General features: G+C 35.0%; 1 protein-coding gene across 5 annotated transcripts in view; it reads right to left on the reverse strand.

Annotated features, from left to right (window-relative positions):
- Positions 1 to 24,675, reverse strand: part of CDH8 (cadherin 8) — a 244,333-nt gene that overhangs the window by 3,736 nt on the left and 215,922 nt on the right. For 3 of the 5 annotated variants that reach the window (XM_074839548.1, XM_074839549.1, XM_074839547.1), the window contains one exon: positions 23,564 to 23,681. In XM_074839548.1, the coding sequence (XP_074695649.1) occupies positions 23,564 to 23,681 (118 nt within the window). Of the gene's footprint in view, positions 1 to 15,546; positions 15,668 to 23,563; positions 23,682 to 24,675 lie in introns of those variants that run through there. The other 2 variants (XR_012625090.1, XM_074839550.1) reach the window with 2 other exon arrangements.

Consider the following 24,675-nt stretch of genomic DNA (forward strand, 5'->3'; position numbering starts at 1 on the left):
TTCCCATCATGATTCATCACTGTTTTTCAAATCACACACTCATAAAAATTCAACCAGTACAACAAAGAGAGAAATGAAATGTTAAAGTAACCCAAACTTAGTAAAGCACATCCATCAATTAAAACAAACGTTCCATGCATTATAAGCACAAATTGCAAAATATTTTGCCCTGCTACAAAATATTGGTAATTTTTATCAATGAACAATAGAAAGACAAACAAAGGAAAAGCTGAATGTATTAAAAGTTGCAGCCCCAGTTTTCAGGGATCTAAACATTTATCAGATCTCAATGATGAAAACAGAACAAACCAAACCAGAATGTGTCTTCCTATGAAGGCAGCCAGAAGAAATGAGTCTAGGACATTCTTACCTCTGCACACATATGCAGATACTTAATTTTAGAAACATACAGAGGCACCTGACTACATAGCATCCTACCCAGACATAAAGTTACTTCTAATCAGCTCTTATAATACATCAAATATGCAAAATACTTTGACTTGTTTACATAATTAAATATTCACTTTAGTTTTTAACTGCTTTATTCTGTGGAATAAAAAAAATTAATTCAGTATTATGAGTTATATACTAACAGAGTGCACGTTGACTTGTAGTTTGTTTCTTGTGTTCTTTCATCAAAAATACCACCACAAGTTAAAAAGATTCCAGCAGACACACAGAATAAGAATGCATGTGTGTTACTGGGGAATGCAATGACAATTTAAAAATAAAGCTGCACATCGTATTTGGGAGGAGAGTAGTTCCTTTCATTAACCTCTCTTCCCTGTGCTACCAAAGTTAATTTTTCTGAAGTATCATGAATAAAAGTAAGCCTCCTGATATTTTATGCTATAAAATGGGCACATACAATCACTAAATGTCATTCCATGGAAGGAAAGAAATTACTGAGAATTATGTAGTAGGCATAAGGAACAGAAGACTTGAAAGACAGGCAGTGTTCATATGACAGATACAACAAAGACCTGATTCTTGAGTTTAAACCAACAAAAGGTGCAAGACAACATGCATATGCATATACATATAGTGACTGTAAGCAAGTTTTATACCTATTTAGATCTCGGTACTGGTCAGGTACTCACCTGAAAACATGAAATAGTTTAGAAATGTTGAATTTGTGATCACCAGAAGTATTTCTGACAGCCCATGCTATTTGTGCAGCATGTATCACTGCCCCAACATAAAAGACGTGTATGCTCAAAATAGCTGGCAGTCTATGAAGTACAAAGGACAGAGGAAGATGCGGAGAAGGAAGAAGGGGGAAAACATTCACGAAGCCAATACGGTAAAGCCATTTTTTCACATCCAAAAAATAAATTTAAAATGCAGTATTTTATTCTTGAAGTCCTTAGTAAGGAGGCATATTAATAAGGAATAAAGGTAGTTACAGAATATAACGATTACAGAATGAAACATTACTAAACTTTATCATGTCCTGAACCTATAGCAAGATATCAATGAGTAGATAACTCCTACAGAATCAGAGAATGGTTTGGGTTGGAAGGGACCTTAAAGATCATCTAGTCCCAACCCCCCTGCCCTGGGCAGGGACACCTTCCACTAGACCAGGTTGCTCAAAGCCCCGTCCAACCTGGCCTTGAACACTGCCAGGGAGGGGGCAGCCACAGCTTCTCTGGGCAACCTCTTCCAGTGCCTCACCACCCTCACAGTAAAGGATTTCTTCCTTAGATCTAATCTAAATATACCCCCATTACCCCTCATCCTATCACTACATGCCCTTGTAAAAAGTCCCTCTTCAGCTTTCAAAGACAAGCAAGGGAAAAGCTGAATGTATTAAAAGTTGTAGGTCTAAATTTTGGTGATCCTAAACATTTATTGGGCCTCAATGATGAAAACAGAACAAACCAAAACAGAATGTGTCTCCTATGAAGGCAGCCAGACAAAATGAGTCTATAGTTAATTCATTGCTGCCATAAAACAAAAGATGAAGAAAGATTATTTGATGCTTAAGCACATGGCTAATTGTGTTAAACAAGAACAAAGAAGGCTTGTTTTCCCATTCAGTGACTAAGAAACTGAACTTCGAGTGGGCTCCTGAAGTTCCTGGGTCTTTGATTTTGCAGTCATACTGTATCCCTTCCTTGGTGGAATCACCTACCAATCATACTTCTACAGCCTAGAGAGGTTCTTACTATAATTTACATTGCAGGTTATGTAATCATTTCAGCATTTTTCATAGCATTTAGAGCACATAAGACATGAATATCAGCCTAAATATCAACTACTTAGAGCAGTATAAATATGGTAACTTCATAATACATTTGCAGAACAAAAAGGATTCCTAATAATTTTTCTTTCCAGGAATCCTGAGTTTTTATCTATTCAAGTTAGAAACAGTCACATCAAAACTGATGGCACCCTGGAGCTAAATAAATAGTCTAGTCCTTCCTTGTGCCCTTTTTAAAATTAAAGGAAGCATATGTGCTTACTGAAGATAAATTTCAGATATAAGCTCTTAAGAATTCTGACAACTCAAATAGAACCAAACTCCTTGATGATACCCAGTCTCATATGTGCCACTATGATGCAGTGGCAAAGTGAAGTATGTTTTAAATCAACAATTAGCACACATCTAGAATTAAGCAAAACCTGCACTCCTCCTTCCTGGTTGAATGTGTCAGAGATTTAAACACATGCATGTGCAAGTTAAACCACTTCCAGTGTCATACTTGCTCTCTAGCTGAACTGCAAGGAACAAAGGGAAATGTTATGTTAGTAAAATAATATTGTAGCTAGGTTTTCCTGGAGACCAGTATGTATAGCTTTACCAAAGAGTGACTACCATACCTATTGTAATGTGTACAAGGTACATTTTTTATCTGATAGCATTCTTTTCCTCCTCTGCACCTCCCCATTTTCAAACACTGAAAAATAAATATATCTGTCCGTTTGACTTTCTCCTGCAAAATTAAAAATATCTCAGCATAAGTTGCATCCTTAATCCTTTTGCTTTAACCTTTCAAAGGAGAAAAAAATATGTGGGGCTCAATTTCCACCTCTTTCTGTCTTTGAGACAAATCCTACTCAGAAGTGTCACATCTGTAGTCATTTATTCAGAACTCCAGAGACTTTTACAGTTATATTACACAGTGACTTCTTGTGCTCTAGAAATCTGTACTGATACAGCCTGTTCCTTCCTATAAGCCTGGTACAGTCCTTCTCTGTCCAAGCTGGAGGAAAGCCCTAGCATCCTTGCCCTTTACAGATATGCAAAAGAGGTAAGGCACCTGCTTCAGGAAGAAATGAAAAAAAGAAGCTGCTCTTGGTGACAGCTTCAGATCCATTCCATCTTTCTGATATACTCCCTGCTACTCTGCCTCGTTCAGAGAATTCCAATAAGTCAGAATCGGAGAGTAAAACAAAGTAAAAAAGGAAGAGTACTATAAAGAAACAAACAAAAGAGGGCTGAAGAAAGTGAGGAAGGAGGAGAGATGGAGAAAATAAAATGCCCATTTCTGTCAATCAGTGAAGCTGTGCTGAGTATAAGAAACTACCTGGTACCAGTAATGGTTATGAATTCAAGTTCAAAAGACATGAGATAAAGTAAAAGATAAGCAAGGTATTTGGGACACAATTTAAGTGTAAAAGAAATTGTAATGGCTGAATAGCTAGTACTATGTAAGAAGAGATGCAAGTCAAGGAGAGAAGAGAATAACAATTCTTTTTTTACAGAGGTTTGGGGTTTTTTTGTTAAAAACTGCTGTGTTAGACTAAAGTTGAATTCGTTGTGCCTGGAAAGAAACTGACAAACAGAAGTAGTCAATAGGAAAAGCAAAATGAAATGACCAAATTGTTTTGCCAATGGGTGGCAAGTACTCAATTTTGCCTTGGCAATTTTGTTTAGCAACAAATTCCTTTTCCTTCTTTGCTATATCCTAAAATAAATATACCTTGGTGTTGCTGGTGATGTGACTCTTGAGTGAAGAACAATGAGTCTCTAATTGACATTTTAGTTGGTTCCTAGAACTTGAAAATAAATCCTAGCAGCTGATTAGCAATAAACTCAATTTATCTGATTTGCTTTCTCCTTTCTGTGGACATTCCCCTTACTCGTAGCTGACAAAACAGCAGGAATCTCCTCCAGGAACAACCTCCAGCACTGCTGCATGAATTAACTTGGCAGCAGGTGCTCAGCAGGAGAGGGGACAATCACTTTCCACTCATCTTTCCAATTAACCCACTGATCCTTCATTATAGCGCTGTTCAGGTTATTTATTTATTCATGTTACTTTTAGCAAAACAAGGAAAATTACATGCAGAAAAAAAGAACCCCTCTCTGTTAATAAAGCTCTGAGGTAACCTGCACAGGTAAAGAGAGACACTAGGTCTTTACCTCCAGTCAGTGAGGTATATTCAGGAGGTCCTTTGATATTCTCAAACAAAATGAGCCTCCCCGAATTCTGTACCCTTCTATATGGGGAAGGGATTGAAGAAGTTCATTGAAATGCCAGAGTCCTATTAAATGCCATTTCACTGATGATGTACCAACTACACAGGATGGACTAGGAGCTATATTCCATCCTGCAGGTGTAAGGAATAGTGTAACATAAGTGATCTTAGTAATTATCTTCACTCATCAGAAATTTTTGCGTCAGAGTAACACGGCTCCAGGAATACATAACTACAATTTAGATCTGGAGCTCATCCTTAGCTTTTTTTAAACATAAAACCAAACCAGTCATTTAGATGACTCTCAGTTTCGGAAGCTTACAAGCAGATTTGCAAAACAACCATGAAAGAGACTGTTATGGAAATATCTCCCTCACAGCTGAAACAAAGAATGACAATGCAGAAGGTCTTTACAAGATGTCCAGTGTGATTTCTAGACAAAAGTATTTTGAATAACCACAACCAAGGACATGCTTCCTTCAGATTCCTAACTGTTCTCAAGATCCCCTGATCTGTTTTGTGGTTCTTGGATGAAAGATTTTGAGTAAAAGTAAATGTAATAATTTTAATACAAAGCTGCTTTTGAATTTGCTGGACATGAGTGACATTGATGGCACTGACGTCAATCTGGATGTGAAATTAGCGGGGAGGAGTCAAATTCTTCATCTTCCACTTTGTACAAGAATGCATCTTGCAATTTTAAGTCAGACAATAAAATGACAAAACTAAAGTAAAAAACAGAAGCAGTCAGTTTACATCCAAGTGTCGTTTTCTCTGTATACATTATTGCAATTCTTTAATTCCCTCATGGTCTCTTTAATGTTTTCAGATCAGTTGACTTCCCTGCTGTGTAACCTTACACCTACATAGCTCTTTTTCTGTCTTTCTTTTTCTATCCCTTTTATAATGTTCTCAGAAAGATCAAATCATTAATGATATTAAGGACTTTGTGGTAGAAATTGTTATCTATGCTGGATATGTTACTTATGTGAAGAAAGAATTTTAATCGGAAACTTTAGAGCTAGAAACACTAGAACAACAGAAATATATGTTTCTTCATATTTATTAGAGCTATCTTTTTGTGTACATTTTTCAGTCTAAAACAGATTCTCTGTAATACAGAGTCCTCTGGCACAAGTAGAAGAGCCACAAGAATGTCCTTACTGTGATACTCCCTGCTTTTTTTGATAACGAGAAGACAAGGACAGCTCATTCATTTCCTTTCTCAGTTTATAAATGGCATTTAACTGGAAATAACTGAGTAATTAAGTTATTATCATAAAGGTTTCAGTGGAAACTACCAAAGTACAGGCAGAAAAAACAAAACGTAGAACATTCTAAGAAATGTTAGCTATATAATATTTAGGTGCCATCTGCAAATGCACTAGAAGAAAACATTCAAGAGAATGCTAAGACAGTATTTCAGCTCTTTGCATAACTATTAATTCATGTACGTGCCGCCTGTAATACTTACTATTCAGTACTAGATACCTTACAATCTTAAAAACTGATTTTCAGTAGATTTGTAGTAATACTGGTATTTTTGTTTTTCTTCAAAATGCAAACCTAACAACAGAGAAATAGTGGAATATAGGGAAGATTTCAATCCCCATTTTAGCAACTGGGAACTGGGAAGTTGTCCAAAGACACAGAGGTCTCTCCAAAAGTCTCTACAAACACTCCATTAGCTATAAACAATACCTTAATCTTTATTCTTTTGAATATTTTGTCGATAGTTCATACCTTTCTATGAAAGGATTTACAAATAACACATATTTAGACTGATAGTATCACACTGCAGAAAGATGACTAATGAATGCAGCCCCAACAATTTACTATACATAGTCCCACATGCGGTATCTCTTTGTCAACTCAACTGTTTTGAAATTTTTTTTATTCTTGTCATTACAAAAGCAGTGGAAAAGAATATTCATGACCTGCTTTCTGGTCTAGCACAAAAACCAGAAGTGGCAACTCATCAATGTTCACCTTGTAAAAGAACACTATTTCTAAGATGGGCCCTGAGCTGAAATACTGGTTTGTATGTTTCAGACTACGCTTAAGTACAAGTTAGAAGCATCAGTTTCTTGCTTCCTTAAGCAAGAATGTCATTAAAATGCTTTGATACACACATAAGACAGGTTTTTTGTTTCTGCCTTAGGCTGTAACACTTTTAAAGAAATACCTGATTAAATGGGAAAAATTTTGAGTTTGCACATTATAAATTTGCCAATCATTAGTAAATGAAAAAACAATTTATTTGTTCATTAGTATTAGTATAACAATTTTGTCTCATGATTAAACTTAGTATTTTCAACACTGATGTCTTTATGCACATCAGATACATTTTTATGAGAACTCACATATGTATATGTCTTAATATATGTACAAAACTGTGTCATTTGTAATATTTTAAATACGTGATAGACCTTCCTTGACAACTGAGGGTCTCAAAGTCCTCTTGAACAGCAATTTAAAGAACGATGACCCTTTGCCTAATCTGTATGGTAAAGGCATAAATGTTCTATTCAAGTACAAGGCTTATAAAATAATCTGAGAATAAAAAGAGGACATTTTTATAGTATATTTTGTCTGATTTATGATAGCCAAACCATATGGGCACTGAAGCATTCATGGGTATTTCAAACTGACCTGCTTTTTATGAATGTAAAAAATTTGTGAAGTCTTCAAAAAAGCAGATTGATGGCTGCTATTCAAATTTGATAGCAGTTATCAGGTTCAAAAAAAAAAGTTTTTGTGCTATAAAAATTCAACTGACTGATCAAACTGTATCTTCTGCACCATAGTGAGTCACATGCTGTACTGACATGTATAATGGCAATTCACAAAACATTCCTATGACACATTAGACAAAAACCTGAATTAATTTTTATTTTTCTAGAGACCTAGACTTTCTTAAATCCCTTAAAACACCAATAAGAACACAGGGAAAAAAGGTATTTCATGGGAGAAAATGTACTGATGAGGAGAAGAATTGGAAAATGTCACATATTTTGTATCTTTGATTTTTTTTTTTTTTCCCTTTACCAATTGGTCTAAATAGTAATAGCTTATGCCAGAATTAAACTGCTGAATCAACTAATGAATAAAAAACCTAAACAGATTTCCAGGTCATGTGTTCCTTTGCAGAAATAAAAATTGCTGCTGGAAATTCTGAATCATGAGCAAAGCAATATTTAATCATGTATAAGAATACATCACTCTCACATGTTAAAATTTCTTGGAAAGGGGACTAATCATGTTAACATTACTGTGATGCAGAACTTGTAGTAAATAAATTCTTGACAGAATAAAAAACCCCAGACAAATTAGCAGCAAAGTGATGGCATAAGCATTTCCTCCTACCTTTTTCCTTTGAAAAATGTGAACTTTAGATAATAGTCTGTATAATTTCTAGTTATATTCCTTTGGAAAAGTCTGAACTTTAGATAATTGTCTCTTAAGTATTCTAAAACTTCCCTTTGACCTTTAGTCCAGCAGAGCTATAATCAAACATATCTATATGGTCACTTGCAGTCTAGCAGCAACTCTTATACTTTGTACCTTGGTTTAACCCATTGAAAGAAGGATAGAAAATCCCAATGATGTAGAAAGACACACTGAGTCTGAAACAATACTAGTTTTATCATTAATGGGGTAGAAAAATAATCAGGACACAGTACCTCTCTCTCTTTTTAATTTACAGATACTTATGGCAAGTCAAACCAGGAAACTTTGGGCTCTGGGTCTGTTTAAGCTACACAGTTACCACAGTTGTCTGAACTGTACCCAACGTACCTGATTTTAATCTCGCCCACTCTGATGTTATGCCCATTTATCTCTTCTGAATCCCCTGGTGCCAGTTATGATTGACACTCCCATAATCTGAAGCAAATTCAGGCCAGTGAAGATGTAAGATATGCTAAAACAGTACTGGCTTTTGCCTCCCATTCTTCTCTTCTGTATTCCACAAGCCAGCCACAAACTTGTTTACTAATAATCACATTGCTTTGACATGCTTTACTTTATTCGGATCACATCACTACATGGCATGTGCATTGAATGTTACATCTGTAAAGTGTAAGAATTAATGCAGGTTGCCAAGCTCTAGTTTAGAGAGAGAGATGAAATGGCTGTCAAATGTGCTTAGCATTAAAAATACATTATTAACACAGCAATTTGCATAGACTGATGGATCATTTTTGAAATCTACATTTTTTAGTTAATTCTATTATCTTCTTATTTTAACAAAAAAGTTTCAGAAAGTAATACTGTGTTTTATAATGCTTTGATAAAATACTGGCTATATTTTGCATTTGAACCAAGACCTTTCCATTACTGTGTTACCAGATTCCAACAAAATGTTGCAAAGATAAATAAAAAAGCCAAAATATCCCAAGGCTTTGCCATCTGTATTTCTCTTTGGGGATAATGGATTCTTATTTTCTTTCTATGAATGTGTACTTACAAGTCAGTCTAGGAGCTGAAACTAATGAAAGATAGGTATCTGAGCCCCTTAGGTCACTGTGAGATTTACAGTTTTACAGATTACATTGGTTTGGGGTTCTCTTATGTGTAAAGCTAAATCTCAAGCAGATTCAATGAAATTTATAGTATTTTTGGTAGGTGATGGAAAAGTTCCAAGAATTCTATCCTATGTTCTTCACCTTCCTCACTTCACACACATCCTTCAGTTCTTACTTCAGTGACTTACAGGGTCTGGAAAAGTTCAGAGTCTTCACAACTATGAAGACAATCACGGATGTTTGAAGTAAATCTTTCTTTCCAGAATGTAAACTATGAATACTATAGGGAAGAAAAATGAAATTTAACCAGGAACATTTTGGTTTTCAAATGTGATGTGTTCTTTACATTTAAGTGAGTTTCACACTAAGCAACTTAACATCCACTTCTCTATGCCATGATGATTGTCTTTTCTGTTCCAATACTGTATGGAGCATATACATGCACACGGTAAGAATTTAAAACAATTTACCAGTAGATCATAAAACAGTCCTTTAAAACTGAATCTGGAATTGGACATAGCAATCATATTGAAGTTTTGTTACAACAGTTAGAGAGCCAAACTCAAGCCATACCAGTATATTGCTATTATGCTATTACTTTTTTTTTTATAACATTCACTTTGAAATACAGTGGCAGAAAGCAACCACCAGACTATAAAAGAACAACGAGCATTTATTGGAATGCCGCCTATTTGTACTGGTGTAATAAAGGTCTTGTCAGCACTTCCATTACAAAATGCCAATTTTCAGGGGTTTATAACTCTGACATAACAACTTGCTATGAGAAGAAATTTAGAATGTGTACTCTCTGCCAAAGAGCATTGAAAGTTAAATATGACTTGCATTGGCTGAGGCATTTTAAGTCAGAAAATAAATTAAAAAAATTTTTGACGTAAAGTTTTCTTGAGATGGTGCCACTTAAGAAAAAAATGTGGCTTTGATCTTAAAAAGTGCCAGATCCTGCATTTCTTATATACATAGAACTCCCTTTAACTTCACTGAGAATAATTTCTGTGAAAGAACTGAAAGAAGTGCCATTATACATTTTTGTAAATGTCATCAAGAGTTATATTAGCTTTTTGTAATTTGAAAGACTGAAATGCTATGGTATAAGATTGCCCCTGGGCACACAGGCAGTATGATAATGACTTTTTGAAGACATTCTCATATGCAGATTACATATAACAATAACAATTTGTTATCATCAGGCCATTAATGGCAGTAATTTATACCTCTGTCTTACACCCAAAGTATACACATAATGTCTTATTATATGCACACCTCTCAAGGAGGACGTGTTTCCTATGGTGAAGACTAATGGTCATTTGAAATGCAGGGAACAGCAAAATGCATCCAGAGAAGGAACTTCAGCAAGTGAAAAAAACAATTATCTATCTGTAGAGTGGAGTAATAGTTGCATAAAGTTTTCAAATGAAATGTTCCAGACACTCTTGGGAACATTTCTGCATACCATGAAAACATTACATAGAGAAAGCGTGGCACAGCCAGAAGTTCCAAACTAGCATACACAGTCAGATTACTGAGAATCAAAGCTAGTCTACAGGAACACATGTGCATATGCATTTAAATTTCAAGACTGGAACATGCTGCAAGACCCTAACTTTGCTATATATGTTGCGTGACACAACATGCAACATTTCTTAGGAAGAAGAAGGAGCCAGGGAAAGATGTCAACATTTGAATTCTGCCTCACCACTGTAGAGGTATTACAAAGTCAATGCTTATATTGGGAAATATCTACAAACTATAACATCAGTTTATAAGATGTTCTAGAATTTTCATAGAATCATAGAATCACAGAATCGTTGAGGTTGGAAGGGACCTCTGGAGGTCATTTGGGCTAACCCCCTGCTCAAGCACAGCTACCTAGAGCCCAGGACCATGTCCAGGCAGCTTCTGAATATCTCCAAGGACGGAGATTCTGCAAACAGTAAAACATTTGTTAGTCACAATTGAAATATGTGTGCGACAAAATAGAAGACATCTTATTCATTCATTCTCTCCGTATCAAGCTGAGAAGTTATAAGGTACAAATATATAATGCATCTCTATGCTAAGAGAACAACTTGCATATCACAGTGAAATTGTTCCCTGTTGTCATCTAATTCATGATGAAGAGTCTGACAAGGTACAAATGAAGCGTATAGGCAGAAATTGCAATAAAAATATGAAGCTGGATCAAGTGAAAGTATTACAAGAGCCTAGGCAATTCTACTAGTAATGGAGAATACTTTAATATGCCAAAACCCCCTCCATGATCACGAAAGAAAATCAGAAAAGGAGAGCAGGAAAAAAACAACAGATATTTTGAGAAAGATACATGTTTCCTAACTGAGAAAAAGAAAAGAAAAAATACTAAGAAAAAACAATTTTAGTCTAGAAAAATCTAGTTCTTTATACAAAGTTTTGAAGCAAATGGTTCTTCTAGATAGACTGCATTACCACTCTATTATAAAGTTTTTAGCAAATGCATCTTTTGGTCTTGCATGTTAGCAGAAGACAAGCACAAAATAAGAGAAAGTTGATTTTTTATAAAAAATTATTTTTCTCATTTAAAAATAGGAAATAGTAATACAAAGACAGAAGTTGTAATGTTATGAGATAATGAAGATGATATAGAAGAAGACATATGGTGTGGAATTGACTCTAAACTACCTTCTTCTATATTTAGTATTCCAGTTTGTATCAAAGATACAACAATACTTTAACTACAGCTGTCATTAGACTGGGCCCCACCATTTCCTTTCCTGAGCTGCAGAATAACTTCTACATGTTTTCTAACTGGGAGTTTCAGAAGAACCCAAAGAGACACCGTAATGCACTCCTGAAAATCTCGGTCTTTACCATTCCATATAGAGAGCTGCTAATATGTGCCATTAAAGTCATATGTGAGTATCAGAGGAATGTTTTAAAAGAATATCTGCAGTGTATGCATGGCACAGTGACAGGCACAGTGATTAAATGACTTGACCAAAATCATACAGGAAACCTGTAACCAAGCTAGATGAAACTATTCTGAACTCCAGAACAGCTCCTTAACCAAAAAAAATATCACTTCTGTAAAGGGCTCTTAGCTCACAAGGGCTTAATTTTTATTGGGGTGAACACTGTATAATTTACAGAAGGGTCGTATATAATGGATTAGAATGTTACAGAAAGTGACGTGACAGAGTTAAGCAAGGTTAGGGAGTGACAAGCTCAAAAAAGCCACATGAAACATTTTAATCTTATTTCTTAATATTTCCTGTAATCTAGAGTTTAGCTTTAATTTTAGGTTAGATTGAATGAAAGTTTCCTAACAAAACCAAATAAACTCCAAAAGCCTATGTGTTTTTATTATGTTCTAAAAACTAAAGAGAAGGAAAAAAGTCAGTGTTCATATTCAAGATAGTCCAACATTCTATAGAATACAGCAGAGTACTTTCATCAACTTTCAGTGATTATTATTGATGCTCCTTTTAAGGTTTATGACTGCAATACCTAACTCCAAAACTCCACAGATAAGACTGTTCCTGACTTGTCTCTTATTATAGAATTAGATATATGAAAAAAAATTACTATAGCGTTACAGTTACTGCTCAAGAATGTACATAGCCCTTAGTCTATAGCAAAAGTGAAGTTCACTTACTTGAGCCCACAGTTAGTTTAGGCCAAGCTGGGGTGATCTGAGTTTGCTATCTTAATATGGGAGACAGCTACCCCTGCTTAGCTGATTCACTGTAATCTAACTATGCATCTGTCCCTGTTACCTTCGAAGGACCACACTAGCTCTACCTCTTCAACACCATCAAGCAGACATCTGGTCCTCTTCTTGAAGTTCTTCTATTTATCTCTTTCTAACAAGCTGGCTTATTATCTCACTTCAAACAGGGGCTCATCTTCACTCCCTCTATAATCAGCGCTGATTACCAAGTATGCAATCCTGTCATTTTAGGATATGCAAACTCTCTCCCCAGACTGGACAGGTCAACTTATGCATGCAATTTATTTCTGCATTTGGCTCAGTATGTATGAACTTTTCATTCAGTAAAACCATGTACTCTACCTCTTTTCTGGCCTCTGAATGGATTGCCTTCTAGGCATATTTATTATATAAATATTAAATACTAATAATTACATAAATATATGACTAATTACTGGATGCTTGCCAAATAGAATCCATCCTAATTAGACAGAATTAAATGAAGACCAACAAAATGACTCATTTTACAACAAGGCCACCCATACAAATTACAAAATCAGAAGTTGATGGGAAAATATTGTAAGTGGTACAAAAAACTCCCAACCAACAGAATAAAAGCCTTGTTTCCCTTATTCTTTAAAGCTTGATGTAAGAAGTTCTTGTCAAAATGATTAAAAATTTCAGATTTCCTTCAGTTTGTCACTGCTATGTTTGCTCTTGCCAGAGAAATACAGCCCATTCTTGAATAGTTACCTTCTTAAAAGAAGTAAGGAGGAAAAGAAAGCATATGGAACAAAGGTGACCACACCAGACAGGTTCAGGAGAATGTATAGACACAGAGTTCACGTAATAATTGGTGTTATGGTCACCTTGTAGGAAGAATAACTGTGATTCCAATAATAATTACTTCCTCCCTGTACACCACTTGTGTAATTGATTCAAAACAAGATGCAAATTGGAACATGGTCTTTGTCTTTTTAATTCACATTATAATGTTAGTTGTGCAATAGTTTATCAGACAGGCCTTGAGGCTAAGTGTGAAAAATTAATATGTTCTATTTTAATGTAGGAACCATGTGCGAATAGTCTGTATACTTTATATCTGTTATGAAAAAAGGAGATTTTTACCAATCAAAGGAAAATTTAACAGCTAATACGTGATGATTCCTGCTTATATTGTTTACATTTTAGCCTGTTTAGATTATTCCTCCAGTAGAAGAGTGTTGGGGTTCTTTTAGTCTTTACTACAACCGAAACTTTAAAATGGGACTCCTATCTAGTTTCTCATTAATCGACAAAAGAAAAGTACGATTAGAGCAACTAATAAATCAGAAACATTCCATAACGGGAGCAACCAATAAATTTACAAGGTAAAAAAAAAAAAAAAAAAATGGTCTTGTGCCATAATTACAGATTAGGTACTTAGAGAGAAAATCCAAATATCCAAACCAAGACAAAACCTAACAATAAGATTAAAACAGAGGGGAACTTCTTAAGATGCAATATGTCTCTGTCAGGTAATATTGAGGTGGTGAAGGGGTAGAGGCCCTACCAGAACCTTCAGCTCTAGTACATCATTCCTCCTACTCTGTGAATTAAACCCATTTACAAGAAATAAAACATTGTCCATGAACTACAGAATTGTTTCTTGAAGAAAACTTGGAGGAATTAGATCCACTCATGAAACCAGAAGTGTTACTTTGGCAGACATCTCTTAACAACATATTTTCAAATATTTTATATTCACTTAGTTATAAATATTACTATGAAATAGTTTTAAAGCCTTAGAATATAATTATAATGGGTGCTGTTAGCTTTCAAGGAGTTATGTTCTTAGAACACTTAGGGAACCTTTGAAAATTAAAGGGCTACTGGAGCAATATTTCTCTGGAAGACAAATTCCAGAGAGGTGGCACTGTGGATCATACTGTTGTCCCGATAGCACTTAGTTGAGAAGTTTTGTACTCAGTTAAGAACGTCTTTCTGTCTTCTAAGGAGTTCACTTTTGAGACCCTGATTTAATGTTTACTTTCCCCATTATGTGACTGAAATTGTCACACTAAAGATTCAATTTGTTCTTATCTCTGTTATTTCTTTCATCCATGTTCCATATTATTACTAAAATAGATTTATTTTTGTGCTAATTTGCTAACCAAATTATTTTTGTTTTGTTTTCATAACCTTTTATCCCTTACGTAGTTTTTTAAAGTTATAGCATGATGAAACCACTACAGCAGGAAAACTCACAGCTGTCCAATCCATCTCCTCATCATGAATAAGCACTGTCGTACATATGGTGCACAACACTGACCTCAGATCTTTTTCACTCAGATTGCATCTGGTTCTTAATTAGTTTGATTTATAAAATGAAACATAATTGATGCCTTGGCAACATTATGTTGCTAGCACCACAAATAATAAATTAAGAATGAGTGAAGTAAAAGTCTCTTTGGTCATGTATGCATAATGGCATGCTGCATATATACAGTATTATCCTGTATTTCATCACTCACATTTTATGTTGTTTTGAGCTGGGTCATGTTTACATAAATGTCCTGAAATAGCTATGTAATTGTGATTGATTCATATGACAAAAAAAAAGGGGCTCTCCACAGGGATGTGATGCTGTGAAAATTAGTCTTATTTTCCAATGCGTATATACAACTCTTCTGCATTTGTCTGAAAGTTTGTATTTGTGAGGCTTGGAAAGAAGTTGTCATTACAAAGCTAACTAAAACAGGACTGAAAGGTTAAACAGCATTTGGAACAGAAGTGCTCCCAGAGAAACACTCTGCCAGCTACAAAACTATAAAAAGTACAGACGTGCTGGGGAACACAGCAGAGCTGAAGAAGAGCCTAAAGATGCCTAAAAGAGGACAATCAGCTTACCAGATGGCCCCCTCCTTGCTGGTTCATTCATCAGGTTGGCCTGTCCAGTCGAATGAAGACTTGATGGATCACATCTGGATTAGGGCGGAGGAGAGAGGGAATCTGTCTGGAGCCCTGCATCCTGAATACAGGAGAGGAGTGAGTAAGGTTTCAGATGGACAGAATAGACAGAATGGTCAAAGTATGGAGGAGCTTGGTAGCTGAGTTAGCCTTTGAAGAGTTGATTCTATTTTTCTGACATTCAGTTTCAGCTAGAGCAGCTATGTGCACCAAGAAGGATTCATCTCTTTAGCCTACTGAAGTGGTGAAAAGCACATAACCATTGTAAGAAGGTGTAAATCATCCAGACAGGGCTAAAAGGCATGTTTGCAGAGGAACTGCACTTAGTCTTCACTTGTTCTGTGGTTCTAATTAGAAGGGGGTCCAGAAAGAACAGTGATCTGCATGCAAGAAGAAAGATGGGAAAGACAGCAGAAGCAGGTGTCAGTGAAGGAAGTGGCACACAAAGGATTGGAGTGGAAAAACGCTGGCTTCCCATCTACATTAATGTAATCTTCACTTCAAAAAATAACATCACATCCTTCTATGCCGGTGAAGTTGTTTAAAATTGCACTCAATTGATATTCAACATCAAGGAAAAACAGAACATCAGGGAATAACAGAACATAGCCAATAGTGATGATAGTAAAGAAAGAAGGGGGAAAGGAAGCAGAAAGCTATCAGGTATGAAAGATATATACTGAGAATATTTCACTGACATTCTCAGACTAGATGGGACTAACATTACTGTACCATGGAAAAGTGTAACCTTGCTAGGATCACAAAATGGTATAGTAGAAAGAAGTTGAATATATTACTTCAACTGCAATGTGAAATAACACAATGGAAATGGAAATGCATTCAGTGCCTGGTAAGACAGAACTTCTGAGCATTACTGGAATGTGTTGGGGTCCCTTGGTAATATTATCATTAACTTGAAATTCTACCAGTCTCCTAGAATTTGAGAATAATCTAAAGATCTGTAGTACTGATTTCCACCTCATGTTGCTTATCACTTTATCACTAGCAGAAAGTGCTCATCTTTTTGAGTCTTTAGACACAGTCTTTACTTCACAGGATGACATTACATCGTTGAATTCTGTCAGATATGTAAATTACAAAATTGATTACTTTTCCTACAAAGAATGATCTAACATAGCTTCTGATCCAAGGCAGTTTTAATCAGGTCAATTCAATCAGGCCTAAGGATGAAGGAACCTGAGTATAATAACTAAGGAACTGCATTTCCTCTGTTATAAAAACAAATAATTTCAGGGACTTGACACTTACCACCTAATGCACAACCACTTGCTCCAAGGAAAAGTATTTGCACTGGCTGAATACCATTTTTTGCATATTAATCGAATGGAAGATAGAATCTGTCCTTTCCTTTTTCAGGCCATGATATCCCTGCCTGCCCCAATAGTGAGGGAGGCAGCATAGTGTTCTCTTAACACCACACAAGCCAGATCATAATTCTTACATGCTTTCCAGCACACAGACCAAGACACACTTGAGATGTCACTCTTAGAATGGAACTCGGACCCATCAGTGTAGTATAACTTGTAGATCATAAGTAGAATGTGATAGCATCACATGATTTGTTTTGATAAAACTTAGACCTACTCAGCAAAATATCAACATCTTCTTTATGCTTTTTTGTTTTAACTTCTATAATTTACAATTTATAACAAGCAAAAAGAACTTATTGAACAAAATCTTTCAACTACACTAAAAAGGAAATATTTTATATGAACAATTTCATTATTAACTATGTCAGTCAGAAAAAAAATCAATGATCTGAGGTTGTTCTGCTACCCTCAGTTTATAAAAATGTTGAACTTTGCTATTTAAATAGCTGCAGTTTTAATGCCGTGCTGAGAAAAAGATTGATAGTATAATATTTGTAATACGTTTTTTCACACTATGAACACTCCTGGAGAAACATGATGTGTGCTTGTGGATGGCAGATTCTGGCACAGAAGTGCCAGATTATAAGTTAGTTTGTGTTTGTTGCTTTTTAATACATTGAAATAATTTCTTTTTAACTCTACTACTTTCACACTGAATGCACCTTGCTAGGCAAGTATTCCGTGTGATTTCTGGTGACAAAACTATGCCTACTAAGAGAGATGCTGATCAATGCTATTTCCTAGATTATGCAGCATATTTTTTTTACAATTTTAGACGCAGTCCTCTAAATGTTATTCCATACCACTAATATTGATAGACATGGTAGAAAAATATTTACTTATAGAATGCAAGACACATCCCTGATCACATCACTTAATTTTACTTTTTGAGAAAACCAGCAACAAGGATGTGATTTGGTATGTTTTAGAGTTGTACTTTGAAAGTCTAATTATTGATACATAAAAGAAATGGGGATGATAATTAAACACATGAGAAATATATAAGCATGTGCTTTCCCTCAAGAATTGCCAATTGTGAAACACCCTCTGGTATTAGATGGCAGCTGGGCCACAAAGTTTCCAAGGCTCTTGAAAAATTGCATGAAACTGCAAAAATGTATGAGGATTTACTGCTCATATCCAAGGGACCATATGGGTGCTGTTATTCTAGATGTTCATTGTACATCCATCAAGAAATGATGGGTTTAATGATGTCCTGGCTAAGGCAATTTGTACCTGAGGTCAGTGGGTTAACTTTGAAATTGGGCAAAGTGGAGGGAGGGCAGTGAAATAGCAGTGCCACTGCTTAGCTCTCTGAAGTATGCATTTGGAAAGAAAAGTCAATCAAAAACACAGAAGGAGATTTAGCTGGCAGCTGAGACAATGGCAGACAGACTTACCGAGAAATGCCAAGAGAAACTGATTCAGGGAAAGAAACTCATTTTAACACATGAGAGTTAGTCTTGTGGGAACAAAAGACTCGCCCTCTAGGTATGCATTTGACAGATGCTAAAAATATTTTCGGGAAAAAGATGTGGAAAAAATCTAGGTTTTATTACATTAAAACACCACAGTGACACACAAGTACTTTCAGAAATGAAGTAGTGGTAATCATTTGGTTTTATCATTTGGGATATCTAAAAAAGAGTTTGCATGTAATTGTCTTCAGCTATTTCTAAGTAGTTTAGGAATATTTTTTTCTTAATGGTAAAGAGGTGATGAGAAATAGCAAATATTTTAAAATAAGATGTGCAATAGTGTACAAAAGCATGCAAGCCAGTTAGTGATTGAAGTGATTATACCAGGCTATTTCCTTTTAAATACATGACACATTGCCTGTACTTTCAAAGAAGCACAATGAGGACATAAGTGACAGATATAAACTTGCTAGATGGAAAGAACAAAAGAAATGGACATTTAAACATGAACATTCTTGGAGCTATTATAGGTATCATAAGTATAATAGACTAAGCATGGCTGAGAATAAATATTAAGTTCATTATAGAGAACCAACAGAACAGTTCATCACTGAAGTATATATAATGCTTCAATTTAAAAAGAAAAAAACCCTCTTTACTATGCACTCACTAAAATCAGTTTGGCCCAAATTCAGAGCTCAAATCAGTAGATGGACATTGAATACTCTGGAGAGAGGGGAGGCTGATTACTTGTAAGGTTATTGGACTTCTGGAGGAATATGAATGCATGCCATTAAGATGGTTCTCTTAACCCAAAGATAAGGCCTGCCCATGTTCCAAGCAACCCTGTGATTGCTTCTACTACATAAGCCCTAGTAAGAGGTATGTAATATTACATTTACACAGCAGAGATGCACCATTTTTTTTCTGTCAGAAGAGTCACTGCATCCAAAGGCACTGTAGAACATTTGATTTGGGATTTATTCCATTAGGAAACAGAATTTGGCATAAGAAAAATGGAATAGCAATGGAAACATCTTTTGAAGTCTCTTTATGGCAAAGATGTATTTTCTAGTTTCTGAAAGTAAAAATTACATTGGCAGCATATCAAAATGTTTACATCTGTGAAAATGCTTTTATCACAAAATTCTGTTCTCATTTGAACAACCTAAGGAAACCATAAGAATATTAGGAATTCAATGCTGAAAACAGGTATTGCTGTGAGTGTATTGTTTGGGATGCAGGAGATGATCCATGTACTGGCATTAGATTTTCGGTAACGCTTTGTGAAGATCACTCACCTGAAAAAAAGACTGTCAACAAATGCTAATTCCATTTCCAGAGGTCTCATTTCAATTTACTGATGGCAGGACAATACAGAATCCTTATCAGTTATCTAAATGCCTGTCCGTTTTTTGTCATTTATTGTGATTCTATAGCTTTTTGGAAGGGTTAATTCTGTTCAGCTAAGGAATCTACAACACATTGCTAGGGTGTATTAACAGCTGTTTAAACATCACATTTTCAGCTGAAGTTTTAGGTTTTTCTGGTTTGAAGCTTGTCAGAAACACTACATGAAACATTTATTTTCATTTTTCCCATTTCTGCTCCTATGCAGAAACCCAGCACAGAGACGTGTGAAATGTAAGTAACCAGAGAGTCAGTCTATATGAGTTTATGCAGTCAAGGATTTGTTACATCATGGAGTCACAGATTTAGTCACCAGGACTAATATAGAAAACATTACATGAATTTAATCTTGCATTAAATTCTCATATTTTTATTACATAATTTTATTATTTCTCTTGTGAAGGGATAAAGCTTTATGCATCTGGCCATCTATATCAGTGTTCCTTGTATTACAGTTTCAGAGAGCAGGATTACTTTGCTTCAGATTATCAGTAGCTGCCCATTTAGCCAAAGTACAAAGCCTACGAAAAAACTACTTCATAACAAGACATTTGAGCTGGGAAAAGAACAGAAGATATAAGAAATAAAGATTTCTAAGAGATGATCTACAGACATTCAGTGAGACGTATGATGACATTTAAATCCAAATTTTTATATCACTTACATCAGAAAGGCACTACAGCCTCTACAGTTTTGTGCATCCTGTCTACAGAACAGATTGTAAATGTGCAAAGTTAAGGGACCAAACAAATAAAGGATACTGGTATATAATTTCAAGGAACAGATTCTGCTATGATCACAGGATAATTTCTATAATACGTAATATAATCTTAGGAGAAGTAGGAGAAGGTTGTGCTTTCTGATGAAGATACACTGTTGTGTCACACAGCTAAACATATTTGTCAATAACAAGGTAGCCCATCATAATATTTGTAGTACGTTTGGGCAGCACAGTTAATTACTGAAGTATCATGTGAACTTGCCTTCGGGCAATCTGGAAAGTTTAAACAATAGCCTATAGGTGACAAACTAAATTAATTAATGGTTATGCTTATGTTCCATATAGCAAGAGAAAATTCCAAAATACATGCATCTTATATATTCTTTAGTATGAGGGACAGAAACAGAACATCACAGCTTTCTTCCCATGGCAGATGCCAAATTGCATTGTTTGCATACAAGTGCCACCAGATCAGATAATGTCGTTACTTCATGAGGTAGAGAAGTAATTGCCAAATGCTACAATGTTACCTAAAGCACAAAAGAAGAATCCAAAAGCGTAATATCATTTCACAAAAGCTCTTGAGGAGGGGTATTTTTGTTTATCTCTGCCCTTGAGAGAATTTTGGAGAAAGGCAAGGTATGAAAAATCATTTAAATAAAAAAAATTACTAATTCTAGAAAATTAAGATTTGGTTTCTATATTAGGTTTCCTGAGAAAATGCAATCCATTTATAGCATCCACAAGAAGATGACATTTCTTCTTCAGCACTGATCAAGGCAGTCTCTGCTGTCTTGAAGAATTTAGCAGGGCCAAGAATATGGGAGGAAGTTGAGGCTGAGGTCACAGTCACAAAGATGACAAGGATTTTGCTCACCAGAATGAGGAAATGTTTTTCTGTTCCAAGACTAAGTGGGTTGTGCACTGATCTTATCCTAAGAAACACAATTCTCCAGAAATGAGAATATGGCTTGTTATAGGCATTTTCTTACATTGCTTCTAATAAACCAAACTGGCCTTTGGACAGCCCAGACACTCATTAATACAACTATGGAGAAATTTGACTTGTGAGTTCAGTTTTTTTAGGAATACTGGAGTTTTTTCAACAAGAGTAATCACTCATGCCTATCTAGCAGATATATGCAAGACAGTGTCATGGTCAAGTTCATTGTTTAAGTGGCATAACTAAATAAAGACTTACTAAATATTTATGATGTTTAAATGACATGAAACCTCATCTCAACCAAATTATACCCTGATTTTGGCTTTGATAGGAATATTTGCTTCCTGTGGGAGATCATGTTCTAGCATCAACCATGGACTGCATCCCTGGCTGAGCAATCTTGATAGAAAAGGATGGTATACATAGTTGGAATTTTACTCTTGGATACTGAAAGATTAAATCAGAAAAGCCTCTGAAAGTGGATTTTTAATTTCAAGATATTTCAGTTCGTTATTTTAAGAGCATTTACTCATTTAACTGATTCAAATGCATTAAAAACTGTGTAAAACTGAGTGGCACTGTTGTAACAAAACTGGACTTATTTTTCTAAACCATGTTATATAGAAAGGTTTCTCACTCCCCCTCAGATCAGGAGCCATTTTGCCATTGGCTGTGACTAGGAGTAAGAGTGGGTCTTAAATGTGTAACAGATTGGAAAGACAAGGCTAATTAGTGATGTGAGCTAAGTATTTAAACATGAAGAGAAATGCTAAGACCTTTTTTACTTTGTCATGCTGTACAAAGCAAACCACCTCACATTTAGGATGCTTAATTCATGTTATACTACCAATGATTATCAAATGCATTTTGAAGAGGTTTGGTTTATCTTCTCCTGTAAGTGCAGAAAACATACAGAGACTTATTTCCTACATGGAAGTACAAATATAAGTAGAGACACGCTTTGTGAATGCTATAAGAGAAAAACATATCTAATGAAAAGAAAAATTCAAGATATATTTAAGCATATTTAAGAATTTAGTTTTTTATAGTATCATTTAACAAAATGGTGCCATCATTCTTCTTGGTTGGAACAGCTAGAATAGAAAATGAAAACAGCATTTTCTCTTTATTTGACATTTCATGTATTACTTTTACACTCATGCACATACATCTTTCTATTAGTAATGGACTAAATAGGGATTTCCTTCATTATAATTTCAAATAAGAGAAATAAGAGACTGACTTTGACTAAAATTCCTGACAGGGTAGTGTTTTATTAAAAAAAAAAAAAAGCTGGAAAAATTTTTCCAAGATGGAAAAATTTTGCTGAATATTCAACTAAGTGCTAATACATAAAGCACTATTTATAGCATTCTTGTGATTATTCCTAGCTCTTTCTCACATGACCTTCAAATATATCTGTGTGCCAAAGAAAAGGATCGGTGTAAATTTATTGCTCAACAACATTAAATGGGTCTTTTTTTCCATCACGCATGAAATTCCACTTCTATAGTACTACAAAATGACATTATGCCCTTCCAGAAGTGCTCTAAAGCACAGTGATACAAAATGCCCTTCTGGGCTTTGCTGATCTAGCAGATTTCTCTTTCTAGTAAAAGTGCCTAACTGAAATACTTAGGAACGTTTATACACACGACAAACAGCCTTAAAAGCTGTTTCCTTTGGGGGATTTAGTATACTTAATTTTATGCTCCCACTTATATCCAGTCAATATAGGATCAACATTTATTTATCAACATAGTTTCAGATTTTCATTTTACAGCATATCTCTGGAATTTCAAATTAATAGAAATATAACAGGCAGTAAATCCATCCTTTCATTTCATTTTATTTAAGCCAGTGAGCTGTCTTCTGGATCTAAATTCAGTATTCATTTTACTTACTTCTTATCTACTGTAAAGATATTGGAAATAGCTTAAAAGATATATGAAGGTACCATTAAACAGATTAGCTACATTGTAATTGCCCAAGGGAGAAACTGGTAAAGTAACTGGAAGCCAACAAAGCAATTCAAAACTAAGTTGTTCACATACACATTATGTTTTATATTTACCTTCATTTTTCTTGATGGTGAAATTTGGATTGTTGACCATTTCAGGAAGAAGACTGTACAAGAAATAATGCCCATTTTTAGGATCATCTTTGTCAACGGCACTGACAATCTGAATTACCTGCAACAGAAAATGCTCTCATTAAGTGTTCACATTCCTGCTAAACATATAGTATTGAAAAAACTATTCTATTCTATTGGACTCATTGTCATTTGTCTACGTGCCAGATTAAAAATGATAATTTATAATCTTGCAAGGCTTTTACAGACCTTAGACTGAAAGTCTGGGGAACAGGGAGTGTATCTGGCCCATTTAAACTGTTTCTAGAAGAAGGAGGCAGAGAATAAGGAGAGACAGTTACATCAGAGAGGCAAGTAAAAGCTGCTGCTGATTTAGGCAAGTAATCAATTATTATTCAGCAATAAAAAAGAAGCAGAAATGAGTTTCAGAAACACTCATGATGCCTATGGTAGTCTTTCATTCATGCTTTGCACACCACTTTTTATTCATTAAATAAACATTTTTGTTAAAATTAACTTTTGGTGTGAAGTTTTATATGGTAAATAGTCTAATCTGAAAAAAAAGAAAATATCTAAATCTGTATTTGGATTTTTTCTTTAATTTTAACAAAACCTCAGTTATTCCTGTACTAGGAACACAGATTTGTTTTAAAATACCATAATTAACAAATGATTCCCAAAATAATGCAGGATATTAAAGTTAGAAGAGGAGAGAGTGTTTGGATAGGCTGAATAGCTTTGAATAATCAAATAACTCTGTATGAAGCACCTCATATGATTTACATGACCAACTACAGTATCTGCGGTGTATTTACATCCATTTACCTCTTTTACCTGTAACGTTACTCAGAAAGATACTGCAGTTGATCATCTTCAAATCATACAAAGCAGCACAGGAATATGAAAGGAGAAAACATTATTTTAAACTAATCAGGAGGTTTGAATTTTTTTAAAAATATTTGGTGCAATTACTTTCGATTATAAGTATTTTCCAGAGAAGTAGAAACAAAGGCAAGTACAGATCCAGAATCCACACTCAAGAGTTGCATTTCAGTGGTAGTTAGCTCATGCTAGATGAGGTTTATAAGAAATTT

Source organism: Strix aluco, chromosome 14 (genome assembly GCF_031877795.1).
Source record: "Strix aluco isolate bStrAlu1 chromosome 14, bStrAlu1.hap1, whole genome shotgun sequence".
In the NCBI taxonomy this organism is placed as follows: Eukaryota; Metazoa; Chordata; class Aves; order Strigiformes; family Strigidae; genus Strix; species Strix aluco.